General features: G+C 36.1%; 1 protein-coding gene across 4 annotated transcripts in view; it reads left to right on the forward strand.

Annotated features, from left to right (window-relative positions):
* RFX3 (regulatory factor X3) overlaps positions 1-24,381 on the forward strand; it is a 175,640-nt gene that overhangs the window by 94,274 nt on the left and 56,985 nt on the right. For 3 of the 4 annotated variants that reach the window (XM_039364445.1, XM_039364443.1, XM_039364444.1), the window contains exons 3-5: positions 7,567-7,664; positions 11,036-11,294; positions 24,120-24,194. In XM_039364445.1, coding sequence (XP_039220379.1) covers positions 7,567-7,664; positions 11,036-11,294; positions 24,120-24,194 — 432 coding nt within the window. The remainder of the gene's footprint in view (positions 1-7,566; positions 7,665-11,035; positions 11,295-24,119; positions 24,195-24,381) is intronic. The other variant, XM_039364446.1, reaches the window with a different exon arrangement.

Genomic DNA, 24,381 nt, shown 5'->3' on the forward strand with positions numbered 1-24,381 from the left:
AACTAATTCCTCCTTCTGATTTTTTTATCTCCCCCCTCCATCTTACTATCATTGTGCACTTGTGCTTGCATTTCCTTCATGTAAGTTTGTGATCTTTTTCATATTCCGTGTTGGAGCATGACTTCTATTTATTACTCTCCTTTTTTACTTCCCTGACCTTGCCTGTTAATCATGGAGGTGACTTTTGAATTTGGTAGTTTCTGTTATTATGATCTGAGTAACTTCCAAGCATTCTAGAGAGATTTAACCCTCTTGAGTTTCCTTTTTATCACTTTCCTCATTTTTAACAAGTTTTCTAATGTGTCCGTGCTACACTTCCTTGGCAGTTTTCCACTTATATACAAATTTGATTTTAAAGCAACGTGATTTGTGTCTGCAGTTGATTCACTCACACATATGCTAGGTCATGGTCACCACTTCATGTGAGCTACAAATAATTTTATCACTCATAAAAAACTGAAATCTGAAGCCTTGGTATATACTACTGACAAATAACAGCTAGATTTCCTATCAGTAAAGAGAGGGGTGGCATTTATATGTGGTGGAAAGGTATTACAGGTAGTCCTCAACTTGTGTACTACTTTTATTATATTTCTAATGTAAAGGAGTTGGAGTGAGAATAGGGCCAACTGAGAGGCTTTGCAGGAGCCCTGCCGATTAGGCAGGAAGATGAGGAGGTCCGGCAGCTGCCATGGGTCTGGCGGCAGGGCGTGGCTCGGAGGAGGGAGGGAGAAGGCTTGGTGGAGCTTGCCGTTCTGAGCCAGCTGATCAAAGAGAGAGTAAGAAGCTGGGGGATTTGTGTTTGCTTTTTTTGCTTTTTTAGAGGCAAGCCAGACAAAAGGGGGAGGGATAGAGAGAGTGAGAGTAGTTGCTGGAGCTGTTTGCTTGAAGCAGGCCAGGCAGGGAGAGCTAGAGAGTGAGGTAGTTGCTGGAGCTCTTTGCTGGAAGCAGGCCAGACAGAGAGAGAGAAGAGAGTGGAAGTAGCTTGCCGGAGCTGTTTGCTTGAAGAAGGCCAGGGAGAGAGAGGGGGGGGTGAGAGTGGCTGGTTGTGTTGTGATTCCTCGCCGACTAGTGGATCCGGCAGCTAAGTCTGAGAAATCAGATGAGGAGGAGGGGCTTGGAGTGACATTAGAGTCAGAGGAAGGCTCTGAGGAGCTCCAAGACTTGGATGAGGAGCCTGGCCCCTCTACTCGCGTTCAGGCTGAGACACAGCTGTGCTGGGAGCCTGAGTTGGATAGTGATGAAGAACAGTTGGGACAAATCCAGGATGCACAAAAGCACAGGCAAGAAAAGAGAGTAGGACAGAGGAATGCAATGGGACAATTCCAAAGGCAAAGGAGAAGGCATTAGGAAGCCTTGGATGAATTATAAAAGGGAAGGTGTGGGAGGTGCTGGTTGCCAAAGGCAACCGTTTGTGTTGAGGATCGAGTTTCTGTAGACTGTGTTTGTTTGCCTTGGACACTGACTCAGGTCTTAAGAATAAAAGGGGTTGTTTTTTTCTTGAGGTTCCTGCCTGTTTCTTGGAAGAGGGGTTTTTCCTTGTGAGCATAAGAAGGACTCATGTAGGCTGGGACAGAATAGATTGGAGCTGTTTGCTTGAAGCAGGCCAGGCAGAGAGAGAGAGAGAGAGAGAGAGAGAGAGAGAAGAGGGGGGAAAGGTAAAGTTTTATTGTTTCTTTCTCTTTCATTATGGGCAGGCGAGAGGGAGAGTGGGTAGTTTGGGGTTTTAATTCCTTTCCCTCATTGGAGTAAGTTAGGCAGAGGGAGAGTTGGGGAAGAGTTTGACATACAACTTTTAGTGGGAGATAAGGGTTTTTTTTTTTCTTTATAGGATCAGCTGCGGGAGATAAAAAGGGATTACATGGAGTAAGGTCAGAATGAGGTGAGGAGAGCAGACAAAGCAGGCCTCTGCCAGTGCCAGAGATTAATTGCCATCGTTCTAGGGAAGTTGTTGTCATCAAAGACGGATTAACATCGTCCTGGGCAAATTGTTGCCACCAGAGGCTGGCTACCATTGTTTTAGGCAAGTTGCTGTCACCAGAGACTGACCACCATTGTTCTAGGCAAGTTGCCATCACCAGAGGCTGATTAACATCATTCTGGGCAAGTTGTTGTCATTAGAGATTGACTACCATCTTCCCTGTAAGTTCTTATTGCCTGAGATCAACCACCATCATGCCATGTAAGTCACCGTTGAAAGAGCGACCATCACCGCCCCATGTGCGTGGCTGCCAATTGTGACTGAATACCACCGTGTTACGTGACATGTTAGACAGAGGCACTAACGTGAGAGATGTCCTTGGGCTAGTGGTCACTTGGAGGGGAGGTCGGGAGGGCCCAGACTTAAGCGGTCCTTACGGGGGTGGTGCTACACTAATATACATAGATAAGTTAGCAAGGCAAATGCAAAAAAGGAAAGAGTGCAAATATTTATCCCCCCCCCACCTTCCAGGATACTGTCAATAACCAAGACAAGCATACAAAATAAAGAAAATAATCACTATATGTTTTACCCTGCTGAAAACAAACTATTTATGTAATAGTGGGACTGGGTACAAATTTAAACCTGAGCAGGATGCAAACTCTGTACTTCAAGTCATATAAGAATAAAGGAAATAATATGTGATATTCCCACTTCTGTGTTTGGAATACATCAAACTATTGTTATTTGTTTAAAGTATTTATAGGCTAGTTACATGGTGCTTCACAGTAAGAAATTTATTTATTTAACATTTATTTATTTATTATTTATCACTCTAGGTGATTCTGGGTCAACTTATAAGAATAAAACTATACTACAAAAACTAATAACCCCCCACCCCCTGATGACAACAATCAGATGAGCCATTTAATAGCAATAGCACTTAGACTTATATACCGCTTCACAGTGCTTTACAGGCTTCTAAGCAGTTTACAGAGTCAGCCTATTGCCCCCAACCATCTGAGTCCTCATTTTGCCAACCTCAAAAGGATGGAAGGCTGAGTCAACCTTGAGCCGGCAAGAATCGAACCGTCAAATTTCAGGCAGCCAGCAGTCAGCAGAAGTAGCCTGCAGTACTGCATTCTAACCACTGTGCCATCAGGGCTCAATGATATCACTCTGGGGTCCCCAGGCCCATTGGCAGAATCACGTCTTTACAGTCTTGCAAAAGAATGTCACAGTGGGGGCCAATCTTATCTCTGCAGGGATGAGTTTCCACAGGGAGAGAACTGCTACCAAGAAGTTCCTTCTTCTAGGTGCCACTAGATTGACCTCCTTAGGAGAGAAGACCTATAACATTCCCTGTCTCCTTGCCTTGGTGGGTCAGGTACCTGGGAAAAGGCAGTCCTTCAAATAACCTGGTCCCAAGCCATGTAGGGATGGATATGAAGATGACAATCAGTACCTTGAATTGGACTCAAAAGCACAGTTTCAGCCAATGCAGCTCCCACAAGAGAGGTGACACATGTGTAAATGTGTCACAGAATTTATTGCACAGAAATAAAACAATAAAATTAAACAACAATAGCATTGTACCCTCAAAAAAGATCAGTCTGGTTTTTAAAGTCCCCCAAGTATATTTCTAAGATGGTAGAATGTTAGAGTTCAGGCTCCCCAAAACTGAAGCCAAAGTCTGACTAGTCATTCAGATAGCTTGGCTCAGATTTTTTTCTGGTACCAATAAGTATTTGACTATTTTAGCATTAGCAATAAATTAGTATTATACATAACATTGTGAAATCACAGCTGCCAGTTCCTCAGCTGGTGTTGGCTTTCCCAAGAACTTAGGACGTTGTAACGTATCATGTGGCATATGTGGATCCAAAGAGTGTGGCCTTTTGTAATTGACAGATAGAAATTTGGTCAGTGTGCAGTGCTGATAACCACTAGAACCACCACATCTAGTTTATGCAATAATCTTTAGACTTTGATTTTCAGACATTGATCTTTTCCAGTTCTCTGCTATCTTCCGGTATTATCACATCAATTCCACATTATCTTCTTTGCAACCTCAATTTAATCTGATGTGTTATGCATCAAATCTTTATCAGTTTGTATTTACAAATCCCACAGTAATTGAACCAGCTCATTTTTGACTACTTTTTCAATTCTTATGTTCCCACCAATTTTTTGTTACTGTTACATAATAATTTTTTATAGATGTTCTAGTGAATGATTTTGGTGACTGTATTATATTGGTGACTGTATTACATTTTGGTGGCTGTACAATTCTGGGAGTTGAAGTCCATGAGTCATAAAAGAGCCGAGGTTGCCTACCCCTGAGATAGAGTGATCTTCTTTCCCCCTCCTCCTCCTCCTCCTCCTCCTCCTCCTCCTCCTCCTCCTCCTCCTCCTCCTCCTCCTCCTCTCCAGATGTTTACATTGGATTTGACTTTTTAAAAAAACCTATCAAGTCTTTCCCAAGACCCTGGGTAAGCAGATGTTATTTGATGGTGTTAAAAATGTCATCACACCCAAAACAGCTATTACTCTTGGTACTATATTTGCTTTCTTTTGCCACCGTTGTTCTATTTCTATTTGCAGGTCTTTGTATTTTGTAATTTTCTCTATTTCTTCTTCTTCTATTTCGCAGTCTTTGCAGTTCTGCCAAGTCCACTATCTACTTTTTTGTCTTTCTTATCAATGTTTTTTTAAGTCTGGAATGTTATGTGGCAGGTGTGTGTCTGTTTGAATTCTAAAGTTCCAGAACAATGTAGCTTCTTCATTTTCTCTTACTTTGATTATTTTATGGTCCCACCAGTTTTCATTTGCAGGCAAATAGTATTTCTTGCAGATCTTGCAATGCACCATTGTTGCTACTTTGTCACACTATTGTTTGTAGTTTGCCTAGGCGATATTCTTGCAACAACTAACTAGGTGGTGCACTGTTTCTTCAGCTTCTTTGCAGATCATTTGCTATCTGTTGCTCTTACTAATCTTATTCTTCTTATTACACATCTATATTCTTGGGGCTTTTAGCCAAATATTTTTTATTTCTAGGATTAAGTAATGCTAAAGTGGTAATTAAACACAGAGTGTGGGACATAGAGTTACAGACTGACAAAAAAGGAACATCTAAGAAATATGAGTATTAGTCATCAGCAATTTCCAAAACTCAGGCTTGGCAACTTATCTCCATTTGCTGATCATCCCAAATATTAATGAGCATTGTCCAGAATTCAATTTAATGCTCTACCATCAGCTGTTTTATAAGGCAAGTTTTGTAAAACAGTTTCCAAGATAAAATTGAAGTAAATGAACACATCCATGGGCACTTCACTGTCAATTATACCCTCACTCTCAGCCAGTTAAATTCAGCTTCTATTTATTTATTTTTTATACAAATGAATTTTACATTTAATCCCTTTTAGTGACAGAGTCTAAGGGGACTTTTTTAGTTGCCAAATGTTGTCTCTTAGCAACAAAGATTATAACACCATAGCACTGATTTGAACTAAGATATTTAAAATAAGAGCTAGGATGTCTACTTTTAAATTAACTATTATATTATCACTACTGGATATTTTATTTTTAACAACCAATATTTGGACTGTATTCTGGTCTGGGATTGTAAGAAAGTTTGATTTGCTTTGATTTGGCAACAATGAAAGACCTAATAAAATAGTAGTTTCGGAATAGATGCAGATTAAAACTAAGAATCTATGGAAAAGTAACATTTTTCTGCCTGACATTAAAAGAAAATCAGTGTAGTATTCAGATTGAGGAGGCATTCCAGAACATGAGATCCACTACGGAAAAGAACTTATTTCATATTATAGCCCACATGGAAAGACCTTCAGAATACCACAAACCACTATTACGTTGGTTTTATTATTTAATGGATGTAGTTTTTTTCTTTTAAATTCTCAGAAGTAGTAGTAGTTTTTGACTTTGCAAGAAGAGAAGAAAGAGCTAGCAAAAGATAAGAATAGTTGTAAAGATTGGTATTGGAGAGAACAGCCAAGGCCAAGGCAGTGTGCTTGCTTGTGTGGGCAGGGACCTGTGGATGCATTCCAAAGAGAAAAACAGGCAAAGCCACATGATTTTTTCTATGATTTGACATTTGGGTGCTCTTCCTCATTGCAGGGTGCTCATTTTAATTTGAACCGCAAATTAATTTGAAGAACAAAAAGAAAAGTGCCTTGGTTGTCTTTTATACTATCTCCTGCTTTATTTTCCCTCCAACTGCTGCTTTGCATGATAATGTCTCTTGAATTATGATGTTCTTTCTAATTACCAGAGGGGATTCCCATGAATTTTAAACCCCAAAGACTTGTGCTAAAATCTGCTTTGTCATTATTGAGTGCCTCCCATATCATGTGTTGTGCTACGTTTCAAGATGCTTTAGTTAGTGAGAGATAAAAGCTAAACAATATCTTATAATGAGTTTTAGTTTTTCAAATGTACAGCACTGAACCTTTTATCTTTCATAATTAGTTTCCTAAATAATTCAAAGCTATGATATTATTTTTGTCCAAATGGTACAAATAAAAAAAACCCTAGATATGTTCAACCAATAAGGGAAGATAAAATAGTGCATTTTGAGTTTGAAGATATTTGCAGGCAGCTTTTTAAAAATCAATTTCATGATTCATATAATGAAGTTTTTATATTGCAATTCCTGATCAATCCAGAGAACGATTGTTTAGCATTTTCTTTTACAATATGATTTGTTGAACACTGACTTAACAAATAGAATAATGTTAAATTCTGGCTCCAGGTAAAGTTGAAAAATACAATTATGATTAAATGTTTTTTTACTTTAATGGTACATAAATCATATAGAAATGATAAGGGAAATGTGATTATCAAGAGAGATGAAATATTACTAAAAGCTTTTTATAATACTAGTTAAACGTTTTAAAATACATCTGTGTCACTGCAGGGTAAGTAACATCATATGGCATCATTATTCTATCCAATTACATTTGCCATGGATGTTTCAATATGCTTGCTACTAAAATTAATACTATCTCAACAGCTGTGTGGATTCTAAATAAAAAAAACAGGTAGAGGTCTCAGTCATTCTTCAAGCTAGAAATACCTGGTCAAACAGCATAGTATGAGACAGCTCCAACAGCACTAACGACTTTGTTGTGCCAGGTTCTGTGGGACTGTCTTGGGCAATCTTGCCCAGGGAGATTATTGCTGGAAGGAGCATATGAGACTCAGGGAACAACAGCTTGTGCAATTGAACACTTTAAAATAAAACTCAGTTTATAATCACTGTAAGTTTATATGTGTTATTATTCTAACTTCTTGTAATAATGGAGACCTTCCAGCTGAAATTAAAACATGTGAATAATAATTTGGTAAATAATGGAATCCTGTTATACACTGAATGTGGATCTCTGGAGGCAGTCTGAAAAACGATGTGTACATTCAAAAGTAAATAATATATGCTGCCTGTAAGAAAAACAGCATCTTTGATACTGTGTTGTAAATTTTTCAGGGGCAAATTTGCTGTGCAGTTTGATGATATCTCATTAGTCTTTTAAAACTGTACAGATGAAATGTATAAATGTCCCCCCCCCCCAAAAAAATTTTTTTTCCAAAGCTTGTCTTACAGTGTATTTTATTTATAGGTTCAACAAGTACAAACTGTGCAACAAGTGCAACACGTATATCCAGCCCAGGTGCAGTATGTGGAGGGAAGTGACACGGTCTACACAAATGGAGCTATGTGAGTAAAACATCTGGATGTCTATGGAAGTAAAACATTTTCATCCCATTAACACAGAGAATTGAACAGATTTATTATTTTTTTTTGCAGCCTTCAACGTTCTCTAGAAACCATTTTCTCTAAAATCAAAGCTTTTTATTTTCAAAAGCAAGAATGAAATAAGTTTTTACCAAAATAAGAATATTAATTTTTAAAAATTACATAATATATAATTTTCTGCATATCATAAAAATATACAGGTAGTCCTCAACTTACAATCACAATCAAGTCCAAAATTTATGTTGTTATGTAAGAAATTTGTTAAGTAAATTTGCCCCATTTTATGACTTTTCTTGCCACATTTGTTAAGTGAATCACTGCAGTTCTTAAATTAGTAACACAGTTCTTAAGTGAATCTGGATTCCCCAGATTGTTGCAACATTTCCATATTTAAGTAGAATTGCTTCTGGAAAGGGCACTAACAGCCTCTGGTTCAATAGAATGTTTACATGCAAAAGATCCCAGTTGCAGTTTTTAGCACAATTTCTGGTGACTAAATCTTACATAGTTCTTTTAAAACTTCATTTCTAAATAAACTTGCCTAAATTATTACATCAAGAAAAGTTGTTGTTTTGAAAACTTGGAAAGATGCTGCCAATCACAGATGTCAGGGCTGGAGTGCAAGTAGTCCGATAATGCCCTTGATGTGAGGAAAAATGTTTTTTGGAAGATTTTGTTGATTGACAGTTTTATAATGTAATGCATTCAATTAAATTTAAGTTATAATTTGAATTATAAGCATATATGGTATGATGAGATAAGCATAGTAAATGCTTTGGACATTGGTATCAGTAGACAAACATTTTCATGTTATAAAATGGCAAGTACTGTGTGGAAAACTAGGATTTAAGTACACTATTGTTAAGATCTTATGCTACATGCAGCACTGCATAGCACTGTGTCAATCTTCTTTATTGCACTTATATTTTTCTGCGTACACATTTATGTCAGGTTCATGTTATTAACATCTCTGCAATATATCATATGAAATTGAGGCAGAGAAGAAGGGTGTAGAATAGTGGGTGATTATCTGTGCCTTCCACTGTAATTGTCCTTAAAAAGGAGGGAGAAATTTATACTGCACTCTTAGCTGTTGCTGAGCTACATCTTCCACCAGTCCCAATAAGGTATGCTGAGATTGCTTTTCAAAAATATCTGGAGAGGTTCCTTCTTTTTTTCTTCTGAGATATTAAATCCCATCTGAAGTATAAATATTGCTAATTCTGGATGATTTTCCTAGCTGTATTATATCCTTATTCCTCTGAAATTATACAGAATACAGAAAAGATGATCAGTGTTTCCCCCATCCTATGATTTCATTAATCAGCTTTCTTTCATGAATAGCAGTTTTTGACTGCATTCTGTTATTTCTTCTGTTGACAGCTTTCTCTGCTATATTCTTAACCTTGGTACAAAAGAAACACAGTTATTTTTAAATGCATAACTAGAAAGTATGAATAGCATGGTATTCAGAACAGTAGCATCTTCTGTCAAGTATGTGTAGCAACTAAGATGTTGGACTAAAGGGGATCCAAGTTCAGGAACATCCTTAGACATGGAAACTTATAGGGTGATTGTGGGACAATAATTCTGTCTCAGCTGAACATACTTCACAGGGCTTCTGTTGTGAGGATGAAGAGAAATCCCTTTGTATGGTGATCTTTATGACATCTTGACCATTGAGGTTTTTTAAAAAAATCAGGATGGTTGATGTAGCCTCATGAACAAAGCTCAGGCCCTTTCATATGTGTTTCAACATTGCTTATATATATAAGGGACAGGATTTTGTGCAGCCATTTCTGTAAATTTTGCCTCCTTTATAATAAGCCCCTTTCCAAATAAGAAACGTAATGCTCAGATTCCATTTCCAGAACAGTCAGTTGGAAAAATCTATAACATCTTTATACCAGTTACTGGTTCTAATACTTACAAAGAGTCACTTATTTTTTTTAAAAAAAAATGTCAGTGTGAATGAGAGAAAGAAACAAGAGTTTAATTTTCTGAAAACTCTTGATTCAAAAGGAAAATGTGCCTCAGTATATCATTAGCGTTTTTAAATTTATTGAAATGTATTAATATTATAAGCCTGCATTATTTGCAAGCAGTATATGTAGAAGAATGTTTATATGTAACTGAAATCTATGTATTTTAAATGATAGTTTGGCAGAGTGAAATTTAAAATAAATATAGAATGAACAGGTATTTAAATCAAGGATCTTTCCGTTCAAATCTATTAGCAATTAACCCACGTAGAATTAACGAGCATTTAGGTGGAGAATATTTGCAAAAAAAAAAAGAGGCTTTTCTTGCTAGAATGAAATTTATCTGTAAAAGAGTTTTTAAGCTAAATAGCAATTTCCAGACAAAGATCAGTATGCTACAGATAAATGAGTCCTTCTGAATGATCAGATGAAAGAAAATTCAGGGTCGCATTCAACTGAGGTACTTGCTGAGGCAAGATGAGATGGCAGGAATACTAATTTATAAAAGGCGACAGATCATTGTCGTGACATTTACATAGAACTTAAGAGAGTCAGCTGGGAATAAATCACTGTGTGGGTGTGTGCCATGTGCATACCACCCTTGAAACTTCAGAAAATATAGCAGATTTACCCTTGCAGTGCCATATTACTTAGCTAGGATAATTTCACCACCTGATTGTTCCAAAAGATTTCTAATCTTGCACAAACAAAATATTAGTAGCCTTTGGCTGTTCAGCTAAACATCAGTAAGAATCATTGACTGTAAACAAGCCCAAACTCCAAGAATTTAGTTTCTACCTGCTCAGTCCTCAATGTTGCGCACTGGTAAGGAAGATCTGAAAAGGACTTTGTACAGACTGCTACTAGCACTGAAGTGATGTCACTTACGATACATTGGATGATTGTATTGTGTTCAGTATTAACAAATAATTTGTTAATTTCAGCCTATTGGGAACAAAAGCTAGCTTTTTCAGGTGCCTGGTAATATTTAATCACTTTTTCAGTGTTTGAAGTGCAGGACTAGAACTGGGGAGATTGACGTTCAGTTCTACTCTCGGTGAAATTTCAGTGGAGGACATCAAGTTAGTCATTCTTTTTGAGTCTACCTTTTGATTTTGTTCTTGTAATGGATGAAAGGGAGAACTCTTTGTAAATTACCTTACGTCCTAGAGAAAAAGCAGGATATGAATCTGAACAAACAATAAATGAGATAAGATTTCAAAGTTTGACTGTACCTTAGTAAATGCTATAAGATAATGCATAATTTAGTTACAGCTTAAATGAAAATGTTGATGCCCTCCAGTAAAGAGAACACATAAGTAACCTTTTCTTTCATTTCTTTTACTTAAGACGAACAACGACGTATCCTTACACAGAAACTCAGATGTACAGCCAAAACACTGGGGGGAATTACTTTGATACCCAAGGAAGTTCTGCGCAGGTGACCACAGTAGTCTCTTCTCATAGTATGGTGGGCACTGGAGGCCTTCAGATGGGTGTCACAGGAGGACAGCTCATCAGCAGCACTGGGGGTACCTACCTGATTGGCAATTCAATGGAAAACTCTGGCCATTCTGTTACTCACACAACACGAGCATCCCCTGCTACAGTAAGTCATTCAGATCGTTATGTCTGTTTATAGCTAGAGTTCTGTCCATTTTGTTTTTAATTGTGTTTGTTCTCAGCTGCAGAAGTAGGTTTGCTTAAAGAAGTGCCATCCAATTGTACAACTCCAACAAAATAGAGTTGAATGAAATTTACACCAAATAATTTATCAACAATGCATAGAAGAAATAATATGAACTTTTACTATTATTCAGGTATATTAGAATATCCTATTGCCCAGAAGTTTGTTTCTTTGTTTTTAAATACAGGTAATCCCCCAGGTACGGGCATTTATTTAGCGAGTTTTCACAAAAACAAATTAATTCAGAAAGGGTACTTATATTAGAAATTCAGTTGAGACCAAAAAGAGGCCTCTATAGCCATGTGACTTGGTTTCAGTCGCTACTGCAGCGGTGGCCATTTTTATCTCTGTGACTTGCCTGGGCCATTTGGGTGTATGAGAAGCTGGTAGAGGTTTTCGGGAGGGGGTGTCCCTGGTCACATAGCCAAACAAGAGCTGAGCCAGCACCAGTTTTTGCTTTTGCTGCAATCTGCTACTTCTGTAAGTATTTTAAAATATTTTTTTTGTTACTCTATACTTTGAGAACTGCTCTGCTTTTTAAGTACTGTACTTTGCAAGCTATGTTTGCAAACTATTGAGCTTTTACTTTGGAGATTAGCAAATATTACTGTAGTTTGTAGGTTTTAAATTTAAATTGCCTCCTCAAGGTACATTCTATCTCTATTACTATTGCAAGCTGAGAGTTCTGCAAATTCCTCCCCCATCTCTGTCTATGTGCCTGGCTGGAGACTCTTATGCTAATTAGTGGCAAGTTTTTGTTTTGTTTTTTAAAGCAACCCCCTCCCCCCAGCTAGCTGAAAAATGCTTGAGCTGGCTAGTAGCAATTGTTTTGTTTTTTTTTTTAAAGTAACAGCAATGGCTCCAAGCCCTGCTTTGAGGCAATTTAGTTCCTGAGCCAGCTCGCCGGAAACAGCTGATCGGTGGCCGGCGAGAAACCCTCTCAGTTCAGTTAACATGGCAGCTATTGGAGGAAATAGTCAAATCTTCATTCATTTAACAACCCATTTGATTTAATTAATGAATTTGATTTTAAAAATTTGTAAAATTGAGTCTGATTCATTTAATAAGTTTTTGACTTACGAGCCTAATGGCCAGGTTTGTACCTCAGGGACTACCTGTGAAGTTTATTTTCCTTAAATTATACATTTCCCCACTATGTAAGTAGGTCTGAAAAAAAAATCTGGTGAGTAGAATTTTAATATAAGAATTCTGATGTCTTTTATGTCTGAATAGCAAGCTTTCCAAATGTATCAGAGAAATGACCAACTTTAGCTTTTTGTTGTTGTTGTTAATTTCATGTTCTTTATAATAGCATGAAGAATGAAAAAACAACTCCTGCATCATAATTAAAGCAAATAGGCAGTGGAGGAAGGAGAGGGTTAAACTACCACAAAGAATAGAATCTGTAATTGAAAGAGAAAATTATAGAATTACCAATGTATTTATACAATTTAATAACATTCAACATTACAAGAATTTTAGAATCCATGCTTGCAAAAGGAGTTTTGAATATGGGGAAGCTCAGAATACATTTTAGATGGTAAACTATTTATATAAGATTGTGATTTCCAAATATTTTAAATTGGGCTAATCTTAAAAAATAGAAATTGTTATTTAATAAATAATTACTTCAGTTTTTAAAATTGTTTTATTGCTACATAACAGTGGCTTCATATGCATTTCATGCTAAACTATAATATGACATAATAGCAAAGATGAGTTATAGTTAATCTTGAAGAGAATTATTGAAACTTCTGGTTTAGATTAAGTACATAATGATATGTTGCTTGCACTATATAAATTACTGTTAATTTAATGATAGTTTGTATAAAATTACAATTTCAAATCCTGAATTGTTAAAATAGTTTATTTAAACAAACAATTATTAATATTAGTTGCATTTCTTCATTTTAGTAGGTATGCAGAAGCAGCATTACAAATCTTGTGTTATTTAGTATATTTAAATGAATCCAATGTGTATAAATTTTCCTATTCTTCAACAATATGAGCTATAAAACCTTCAATTTTAAAAAGTACACTTGGTATTCTTTTTAATTTATCGATTTCTAGAATATACTTATCAACTGGAGATGCTTTACATGGCACCCTATCTAATTGTTACATGTACCATCTGTTTGGCAAATGAAAAAAGATAATTAAAAAATTGCGAAGCTTGAACAAGATAAAAATGTTTAAGCTGCTTGTGTGTTTTTAATATTATGACTAATAGATGTTAAAATAGCAAACGATTAAACAGTAGCTGGTAAATTCAAAATTCAGATTTATTTCTATATTGTAAATTAGTCATTATTTTGAACTGCATGTTAGCTCTGCTTTTATTTGTTATAATTTTTTCATCAACAATAACTTTTTTTCTTTCATGAAATATGATGAGTCATATTATAAAATGCAATAAAGGGAACTGTTTCAAGGCTTTAGTGCATTGCAACCTGATAACGGAAGCTTACTCATGATGGGTTTTATATGGCATGACAAACAAAAGAAATCAGCTAAGTTCTTTTTTTAATCCCCATTTCATCAATTACTTGATGACACCAATGTGGAGTGGGTGATAGTACTTTCCTAATGTCCCTTTAAAAAAGAAATCCAAAAATCAGATGTTTACAAGTCTATATAACAAAGCATAACAAGTGAAATGTGGAAATTAGATTTTGAAATGTTGAACTTCGTTGCTACCATGCTATTGAGAATCCAGTGGGAATTCTTTTTTTCCGAGGAAAACAAACAATGGATTATATTTTCTGAGATTTTTAGCATGGTTATTTGGAGGGGTAATTCAGAGATGCTATCCTGATTAAACAAAACTGGTTCAATGCAAGTAGACAATTGAAGATTGTAAGCAAAGTCCTCATTTTCAAAATTTTTATTAGCTTACAGAAAAAGCTTCACTTTTTTGAATACCTGGAGTAATTATCATGATCCCAAATTTGAAAAAGGAGACTAGACAATATCACAATTATTCAGGGTTTCATTTTAACCATTAGTTTCCTCGAGCGTGGATTAAATCCTTGATCACAAACAGAAGGGTTAAATTGAGAATTTGCTATATCAGAAAGAACTATATTAATATCTGTTGCAATTTCAGCATAAATGTTTACCAGGTGATGTTTTATTAAAAGCGTTTTTAATGTGTATATTGTGTTTTTGAAATACAGTCATATGAAAAAGTAAGTACAAGTAAGTTTTTCTTTCTAACACAATGTGGACATATCAATTACCTTATCTTCATTCAAGCATATAAAGGTAAAGGGGACGTAATTGAACAAAAACCTTATAAAAATTGACTTTGCAATTATTTATTTAAAAACATTAACAAATATGCCATTTTCTTCTGAGGAGCCATTTTATATTATCCCACGGCATTTCAATGGGATTTAAATTTGGGCTTTGAGTTGGCCATTCTAGAACCTTTCATTCCCCCCCCCCAGTCATTCCATAATAAATTTACTGGAATGTTTAGGGTCATTGGCATATTGCAAGGCCCATTATTGATTGAGCTTCAGTCTCTGGCAGATGGTCTCATGTTATCTTTAAGCACCCTCTGAATGAGGAATGCATAGTGGATTGTATAATGGTGAGCTGCCCAGGTCTGGGGCAGCAAAGTACCCCCAAACCACAACTTGTCCTCCACTCTGCTTTACAGTTGTTATCAGATTCTTCTGATGACTTTGGTTTTTGCCAAACATGTCTTTTGGTACAATTGCCTAATCTGTGCAGCACATATTATTCCAGAAATCCTGTTTTTTTGTTTAGATATCCATGAACAAACTTCAGCACTGATGATGTTACCTAGTTTGGGTAATGAAACATCTGCAAGTAAACAAGCAAGCTCAGAGACCATCAAGGATCCCTCATTTCAATCCTGAGCTACAAATATTCTCCTTTATTGAAACTTCAGTCTTGTCCGGATGTGCTCCCTGGCACACCCCTCCTGTGTAGAATTAATTTGTGTAGTTTTGCCCTAATTGTAGATTCATGCACTTTCACATCAGTAAGAGCTACCTTATAATCACTTGATGAAATTGTGGGGTCCATATCTGGAGATTTCTTTCAACAACTTATGTTTTGCTCTTAGGTTGAACTTGCTGGGATGGCATGGCTTAGGCAAATTGACAGTTTAAAAATCTTCTTTTGGATTTTTTTGGGGATAGTGGGATGATTGATGTCCATTTGGTGGGCAATCCTTTAAAAATCTTTTCCCAGCCTCTATAACCTTCTTTCTGAAGGCCTCAGAGAGCTCTTTCAATCTAGGCTATGGTGATAGCATACAATTCAGCAAATCTAACTAAACATCTGAGGTTTAAATAAGACACGTTCCTCCCAGATTCTATCTAACAATATTCCACACATTGGAACCTGATCTCATGTATCTGATTCTAACTTGAAGCATTTGAAGTAGTGATGAATGTAGGGGTGATCTTGCTTTTTCCACATACAACATTTGCATTTATATTTATTTAAATTAGACAATGGACTGAAACCATGTAAATGGTACATGATATTATATCCCCTTAATCTATCAGTATTGTTGAAATAAAGATCAAATATCTCTGTGCTGAAGTGTGTTGAAAAACTAAAAATATCAGTGGGGTGTACTTACTTTTTCATATACTGTAGCTGCATAATATGTAATATATAATGGAATAAGTCAAATGGCAGTTTAGCTTTATCTAATCTTGGATGTGAGTGTCTCAATATGGTTTATTTATTTATTTATTTATTTAAAGTACTGCAGGCCACTTTAGCTGACTGTGTTTAGCAGGTCAGCGGTTCAAATCTCACCGGCTCAAGGTTGACTCAGCCTTCCATCCTTCCGGGGTAGGTAAAATGAGGACCCAGATTGTTGGGGGCAATGTAAATATATATATTTATATACATTGCTTACTGGTGTACACCGCTTAGAGAGTGCTTGCATTTAAAGCGGTATATAAGTCTCATAAATAAATAAATAAATAAATAAATAAATAAATTTTGATGTAAAAACAAGTTTTTTTGCACAAAGAACTTGTTCTTCTTAAGCATGGTACTTCTATAAGAATTTATGCTTAAAAAAATCCTCGCTTACAAACTTAGCAATGATGTGATACAATAGAATAGGGAGAAAAATGGAAACAAACAAATTCTACTATAATTCTTCATTAGGTTCCAAAACAGTTAACGACTTGCTGGAATAATCACTGCGGGATACTATTATGAGTCAGATTATATATCCAACCACATAGGCAGTGGTCTCTATGACCTGATCCAACTGTAGATGCCAAGAATTCCATTTTGGATTTTAACGTGCAGGGCATGTGCACTGTCATACAACCGCAGTCTCTTTCCGTCTTAATTCTTGCTTTCTGGTACTGAAAGTGAAGGAGCCAGTCCACAGTCTCAACTGATATGATCGAGAACAACTCTATTGTTGTTCTTTAATTTATGCAGTCATTATACTTTTGGGGAGAAGAGAAGTCAAATATTTATTCATATTCTAAAACCCATCCTTCTGGCTCTAATTCCATCTAGTGTCTAGGTTTGGAAAGAAAGTTTAGAACAAATGTTTTCAAAGTTTATGAGTAGTAATTTCTTATTATTTTAATTCTCCTGTACCTTAATCTGATCTTATTTTAAGTATACTCTGATCTAAGTCCATCATAACATTTTCATTCATTCATTCTTGAAGATTAACGGTAATAAGACCAGGATTCTTCCTTTGTGATTGTGTCCAGGGTTAGAAATAAATCCTTATTATGTCACTATTTGGGGAAGGGGAAAGAGAGGAAGCCAAATGAAATGAGTGCTTCATTTTGACTTCCTTTTTCTTGTTGAGAATAGTAGAGGAAGGAAAATAATTTCAGTGGTAACTTGAAAATCTTACTTAGAAGATTTTTTAGGAGTGTTGTGATTTTGAAGTAAGCATGTCCTACTTCTCTAGTGAGGAACTTGAGCATGCATGTTATACAAAGAAAATCATTTCCTTGCTTCAAAGAGGAACTAGCTAGGACTATACAGTGTTATGTACTGTGCCATTTCCCCCCATTCCTTTATAGCTAGGGCTTTGTGGGTTTGCTTGGATCACACAGTTCCAGATGCAACTACAGAATGTGATACCAACTGTAGAAATCAGCTGAAATTGAGAAAGACTCATTTATTTAAAAGGCCTATGTGTTTCTGGAAGTTGTAGGTTGAAAATGCAGGAAGAGAGAAGAAATTCCAAGAATTCCTGCTTAAAGCTGGCAAATTATGAAGGGGAATAATGTAGATGAAGCCATTACTTGTCACCTTTTCTTATAATCCAGAATTTTTCATATTACAGGTAGTCCTTGATTTACAGAGGAATGCTGTGGATATAATTTACTTGGACTTCAGTAAGGTATTTGATAAAGTAGATCACAACCTACTACTTGATAAGATAAAAAAATGTGAGTTAGACAGCATCACCACCAGATGGATTCGTAGCTGGCTGACCGGCCGTACTCAGCGTGCGGTCCTCAAAGGAACCGCATCTACACGGAGGGAAGTGTGTAGTGGAGTGCCCCAGTGCTCTGTTCTGGGCCCAGTGCTCTTCAACATCTTCATCAACGATTTGGACGAGTGGATAGATGGGGAAATCATCAAATTTGCAGACAACACCAAGCTGGCAGGAATAGCCAACACTCCAAAAGACAGGCTTAGGATACAGGAAGATCTGGACAGACTTGAACACTGGGTGCTATCTAACACAATGAAATTCAGTAGTGAAAAAAGTAAGGTTCTACATTTAGGCAAGAAAAACCAAATGTACAGGTATAGTATAGGGGGTACCTTGCTCAATAGTAGTAACTGTGAGAGGGATCTTGGAGTCCTAGTGGACAATCACCTAAATATGAGCCAGCAGTGTGCTGCAGTTGCCAAAAAGGCCAACACAGTGCTGGGCTGCATTAACAGAGAGATAGAATCAAGATCACGTGAAGTATTAATACCACTTTACAATGCTTTGGTAAAGCCATACTTGGAATATTGCATCCAGTTTTGGTCACCATGATGTAAAAAAGATGTTGAGACCCTAGAAAGAGTGCAGAGAAGAGCAACAAAGATGATTAGGGGACTGGAGGCTAAAGCATATAAGGAGCGGCTGCTGGAACTGGGTATGTCTAGTTTAATGAAGAGAAGGCGAGGGGAGGCATGATAGCAGTGTTCCAATATCTCAGGGGTTGCCACAAAGAAGAGGGAGTCAAGCTATTTTCCAAGGCGCCTGAAGGCAGGAGAAGAAGCAATGGATGGAAACTAACCAAAGAGAGAAGCAACCTAGAACTAAGGAGAAATTTCCTGACAGTTAGAACAATTAGCCAGTGGAACAACCTGCCTCCAGAAGTGGTGAATGCTCCAACACTGGAAGTTTTTAAGAAGAGAATGGACAGCCATTTGTCTGAAATGGTATAGGGTTTCTTGCTTGAGCAGGGGATTGGACTAGATGACCTCCAAAGTCTTACTACTACTACTATACTACTACTACTATTACAATCACACTTGAACCTAAATTTGCCATTGCTAAGCAAGACTTTTTAAGTGAGTTTCATCCCATTTCACGACCTTTCTTGCCACAGTTGTTAAGTGAATCAAGGCAGTTAAGTTAGTAATACAGTTGTTAAGTGAATCTGGCTTCTTCATTGATTTTGCTGGTCAGAAAGTCCCTTGGACACCGCAATTGTCATAAATACATGCCAGTTACTAAGTATCCGAATTTTGATCCTGTGACCATGGGTATGCTGCAACAGTTGTGTGAAAATCAGTCATAAGTCACTTTTTTCAATGCTGTTATAACTTTGAATGGTCACTAAACCTATACTCTACCTCACAAGTGTGAGAAAGATGCTTAGATATAAACGCTGCAATTCCTTCCAATGATACGAGCTAACGTGTGGTCTTTTTAAAGCAGTCCTGAATTGAATTTTGCAATCTATTTTGGCCTATTTATTTCCAACGTGGTAATAGCTGGATGGAGAGGTTTTTTAAATGTCAAACATACCCCCTACTACATATACAGTTCCCAATTTCTGTTTTGCTGGCCACATTGGCAGGACATATGACAACGCAACGTCTCTTTCTCGTTTCCTCCTTCCCCTTTGTCCTCTACCACCGCACTTTTTTGTCAGTTCTTTTCTCCATTAAATCAAATTAATGTTCTTCACACCTACCCTTAGAATATAATATAGCACCCTTTGTGAATATTTGAGAAAAAATAATTTCCACTTTCTGAAATTGATAATCACAAAGACACTCTGAAAAAAATGGCTAAGAGATTGGGGTTCAGTGATAGGAGTTGAGGCATTAAAAAGTGGGTCATTCACTATTTATTTGCATAAACTTTTAATACATTGTTACCTAGAATTTTTCCAAAAAGCCTGAGGCAATAATCTAACTAGTGAATTGCAACTGCAGGAATATCTAATGCTAGTATAACAATCACATTTTATTTTGTTATATTCAAAGTGAAATTTGTGTATTAAAATAATTGCGGCTATGCTGTAATTTATTAAAACATTAATTTTGGAAATCACAAAAATAGTGTAGGCAAGTAGAAAGAAATCTTGTGGCTGTCTTGACACTGAACACTTAAATGTCAGGGATTCAGGGTTGATTGCATATATGTAAGTTTGCAGCCATGAATTTAAATAATTCTCAACTGTCTAACCTTGCTGAAAGCCTACCCACTCCTTCGGACATGTTTTATAGGATTAGAATATGTGGATTTATGTAAGATTTTTTTTAAAATAATGTTTTTGATATATTGCTTTGTAATAAAACCATAAAATATAAATCACTAAGGTTACATATGTATAAAATATAGCAAACACATCAGAAAGTGTAATATAAAATCATGTAACTTATTTCCTCAGTGAACTTTTATATATAATTTTATTAAGAATTTTGATTATGATAGTAAAGTCTAATAGAAACCATACTTAAAGAAAATAAAAATGAGTCAAAAAGTGCAAGAAAGAAACAAATAAGAATATGATAAAGAAAGAGAAAATGAATATAAAAGAAGTTATTTCCAATCTTCATCACAACAACTATAAATAAATTTAGTCTCAATTTACCCCCTCTAAGGTTGCAAACATTTATCTCTAAAATCCTTATCCTATCTGTTATGTATTAAGAAATGATAAAACACCATCTTTTCAGTCTTATGTCAGCAGAGTGCAGAAAGGATAACCAGAAGTATAAATATATCTTGTTTTAACCTTGATGAAATAAACCAACTTTATATAACTACATGTTAATAGTCTGAATCTTCAACTCTGTCAAATATTGTTGTAGGCTTTGATTTCTCTAATGTTTTTTTTTTGTCCCATCACACAGAGTTTTTGTAAATCCAATAAGAAAAAATTACCCAGATCACTCTCTTGGTTTTTCATTTGTATTTCCTCTTTAAATTTTAAAGCCTCAGCCAGTTTCTTTTGTAAACATCCTTTTTAAACTTATTCTCTTAGCCTGTCAGTTTTAAATCTACTTTTGATACCATCTCTCTTTTGTCAGGTAAAATTTGTTCTATAGCTGTCATTTCTTTAATAACATCTTTTGGACATAATCTGTCCATAGCAGCAGATATCATTACTGACATTGTTGATTTGGAGGCTACTATTTTCTGCTTCCATTCTTCTATAGTGTCCTTCAATATTTTCATTATGATAACATTTTGCAATATTTTACAGACTTGTAAAGCTTTCCTGTATCTAAAAATATTAGTTCCCTCTAATGTCCAGTTTTTGAAATCATGAAATTGCTTATCTTTATTTTGTCTTGTAAAAGCCAAAGCAGAATCTATTTCCCATGAAAACTGTATTTATAACTAGTGCCAAAATTTTATTGTACAAGTTTCAATATTCCAGTTTTTTTTCTGGAAGTAGTTAACCAGCAATTTCTGAAAGAGATTAGAAAGTGAGATCTGTGAACATAGTGTCATTTAAAAATCTTCGCTGCAGCTCCAAGCAAGATACTAATCCTGACATCTCCGGGCACCCAAGCTGCAGAAAACCACTGTTCTGCAGTCTCTTCATGGGGAGCAGTTGTCCAGAACACATGTAGGTGATCTTTGTCCTCTTTATCTGGAGAGGTTCCAAGGAACCGATCTACTCACCAGTTTCTTGGTCCTTGTCATAGTTATTGGCTTTGCTTTCAAAGAACTGTCTGCAATTACCTCTTCTGGAGGTTCACTTCCTTAGTGAACTTTGAAAACTAAATGCTCCCAACTTGCATAGCCAGAAATTTTATAGCTACAAAGTATATTGGTATAAATTGGGAAAGGGTAAAGTTTGAAAGCTATTGAAGTTGTCTGTGTGTTTGATTAAATTGTATTCATGAAATAGTTTCACATAGCAGATTTAATTTACCTTATCTTATTCAGCCAATGATACCCAACATTTTCATTCTTGATATTTTTGGTATGGGACTTATGGACATACATAGTGTACACACCCTTTGAAGTGTTTTAGGCAACAGGTCATACTGTATGCTTTATTTTGATAATGGTGGAAGGGGATATCTAGATCTTATAAAAATATAGAAAGTAAGGAAATTTGCCCAGTCTACCTGAAAGTATAATGAAAATTAATTGTTTCACAGATCAAATTTACAGTGAATTATAGCAAGTTCAGAACCTTTCTGCCTTTTGGATACCTAATTAGATAACTGTAATAGTATAAATAGGGCTGCCACTGAAAAGGTCTAGCTGTGATTCAAAAAGCAGCTGATTTTTACCGTTGAAACCCTGAAATGTCAGAGGCCACAATAACAAATACTCTGCTCCACTATGACCCTGCAAATAAGTTGGGGTGCTTATTGAACGCCCCATACTCCACTGCTATAAGTACAATGAATAGCTTCACACAAGACCATATTTTCTCCATCCTCCCGATTGGTTTTAAGAGGTTTTCTGTTTTGGGATTTTATCTTTTTTTTCAGTTTCCATTTGCTTTTGTTTTAATATGACCACAATATTTTGAGAAAACAGTTTAAAATGTTGAGATAATTTTAAATCCATTTACATTATTAATTACTTTGGAAACACTAAATTTTAGAACTGATTACTGTCAGCTGTCCTCTGCCAGCTGCTGATAAACTCCAAACACAGAAGGAAGAGGTGACCAGCAAACTTTAATGCAAAAGAAAAGTCAGCACTGGGAGTGAATTGCTCCCAGTGCTTTACATAGTTGTGCTCTACCCACCAACCCCACCCCACTTAGCAAGCCAGCATCCGGTCCATATGGATAATAGGCGTAGTGCACCACCCTTCCCCCCCCTCCAGACACACCCACAGAGCCTCTGCCGTCCCAGCCATTTGTTCTGATAACGAGGCAGCTGGAGGAAGGGAGACGCAGCCAAGGTAAGGCACAATCCCTCCCTCGGTCCTGCTTATCTAGTCCCTTGTCCAGCTGGTAGGAGGAGTGTTCCTGGCTTCTATCTCCTCTGAGGATGGCACCTCGGTGTCTAGCTGCATGCTCCCCATCTCCCGGCCCATGGCAAGCCCATTATTATTAAAATAAATAGTGTTTCTTCAAGAACACATTATTAAAGTTTTATCAATTTCAAATGTAAATGAGTAATTCAGTGGTAGAACATATGTTTCTCATGCGTTAATATCCAAATGTTAACCCTTGACATCTCCATTTAAAAAATAAATAAAATTCAGAGTTTACTATCCAGAAAGTAATGGTCTGATACCTTAAGCAATCTCATTGTTTAAAAAAACATTCAATAAAAGATATTATTTTCTTTATTTTATGGAATCCCATTCCCCAATTATTAGTTAATTTCAGTACTGCTTTTTCTTTTACTCTGAATCAAGACATTAGCTTCTTTTTTAGTCTTGTCTCTTGAAGACTTAAAAGAAAATAAGGGTTTATTTTAATTTTAAATTTTACTTTATAATATGTTTGTTATAACAGAACTTTATATTATGCTGTACAGAAACCCTTTTCATTAAATGGACTTCAGATGAAATCATTCTATGTAAAGACATCATTATAAGGCTAGGATCCTCATGTCCTCTATGCTTGTAGCCAATATGCATTTGTTTTGTTAATATGATGTATTTAAAAGCACAAAGTATGTTTTTTTCCAACTGAGCAGGGGGTGATTGTTAATGGGAACTTTTGTAGCAAAATATTATAGGTTAAGATTTGGATTCATTATTTCTCCTAAGAAGGCCAGAATATTTTTCCCCTTAAGTGCTAACAATGCAATGTTAATTAAAATTCCTTGTTTACTATTTTTAAAAATAATCACGTTGCAAGAGGTGCTTAGTGCATATTGTCTGTCGAACGAGTTGACTCGTCTAGCTTATTCTTGTGCATATTTAGTTAGCATGAATCCTGCTGAAATCAAGAGTCTTGGAGATCAATGTTTGTTAAGGTTGAAGTATTTCACATTCTCTGCGTATCTATTTCTAGGATATTTATCTATTTATGTGGGTTACATACTATGCTCTCAATTCTTGGATGCTTGTATTGTGGATTAGTAAAAAATCATATCTCTTTTTCCTGAATTGGAAGTTGGGGGTAAAGGGGTTCTTTTTTGAGACATAAAATTGGATACAAAATGTGCTAGTGTAAATATTTGGCATTATGCCTGTGATCAATTAAAAATATCTGCTTTGAACTAAGGTTTCTTTTTGAACTGGGGCAATCTATCAACATTTCTATAGTTATCTTTTATTACTATCTTGTCTTGAGCCCTTTTTTTAATGACATCTATTATCAGATTGAAATGGCGATTGAGACACTGCAAAAGTCTGATGGTCTGTCCACTCACAGAAGCTCTCTTCTCAACAGCCATGTAAGTTGCCTCTTCTTCATGTAAGCTAATCCTTTACTTATTCTGCATGCTTTGCTTGTCTTCTAAATGCTTGTTTTGTTTTGTCACCCTCCCCCAGCTTCTGAATTTTCCTTTCCACTTTTGAACTCTAATAGCAGCTTTTTTTTTCATGCAAGATGTTAGTGCACCAAAATTATTCGATTTCCCT

This window comes from Crotalus tigris, unplaced genomic scaffold, assembly GCF_016545835.1.
Source record: "Crotalus tigris isolate CLP2741 ecotype Arizona unplaced genomic scaffold, ASM1654583v1 scf7180000019762.1414395, whole genome shotgun sequence".
Taxonomy (NCBI): domain Eukaryota; kingdom Metazoa; phylum Chordata; class Lepidosauria; order Squamata; family Viperidae; genus Crotalus; species Crotalus tigris.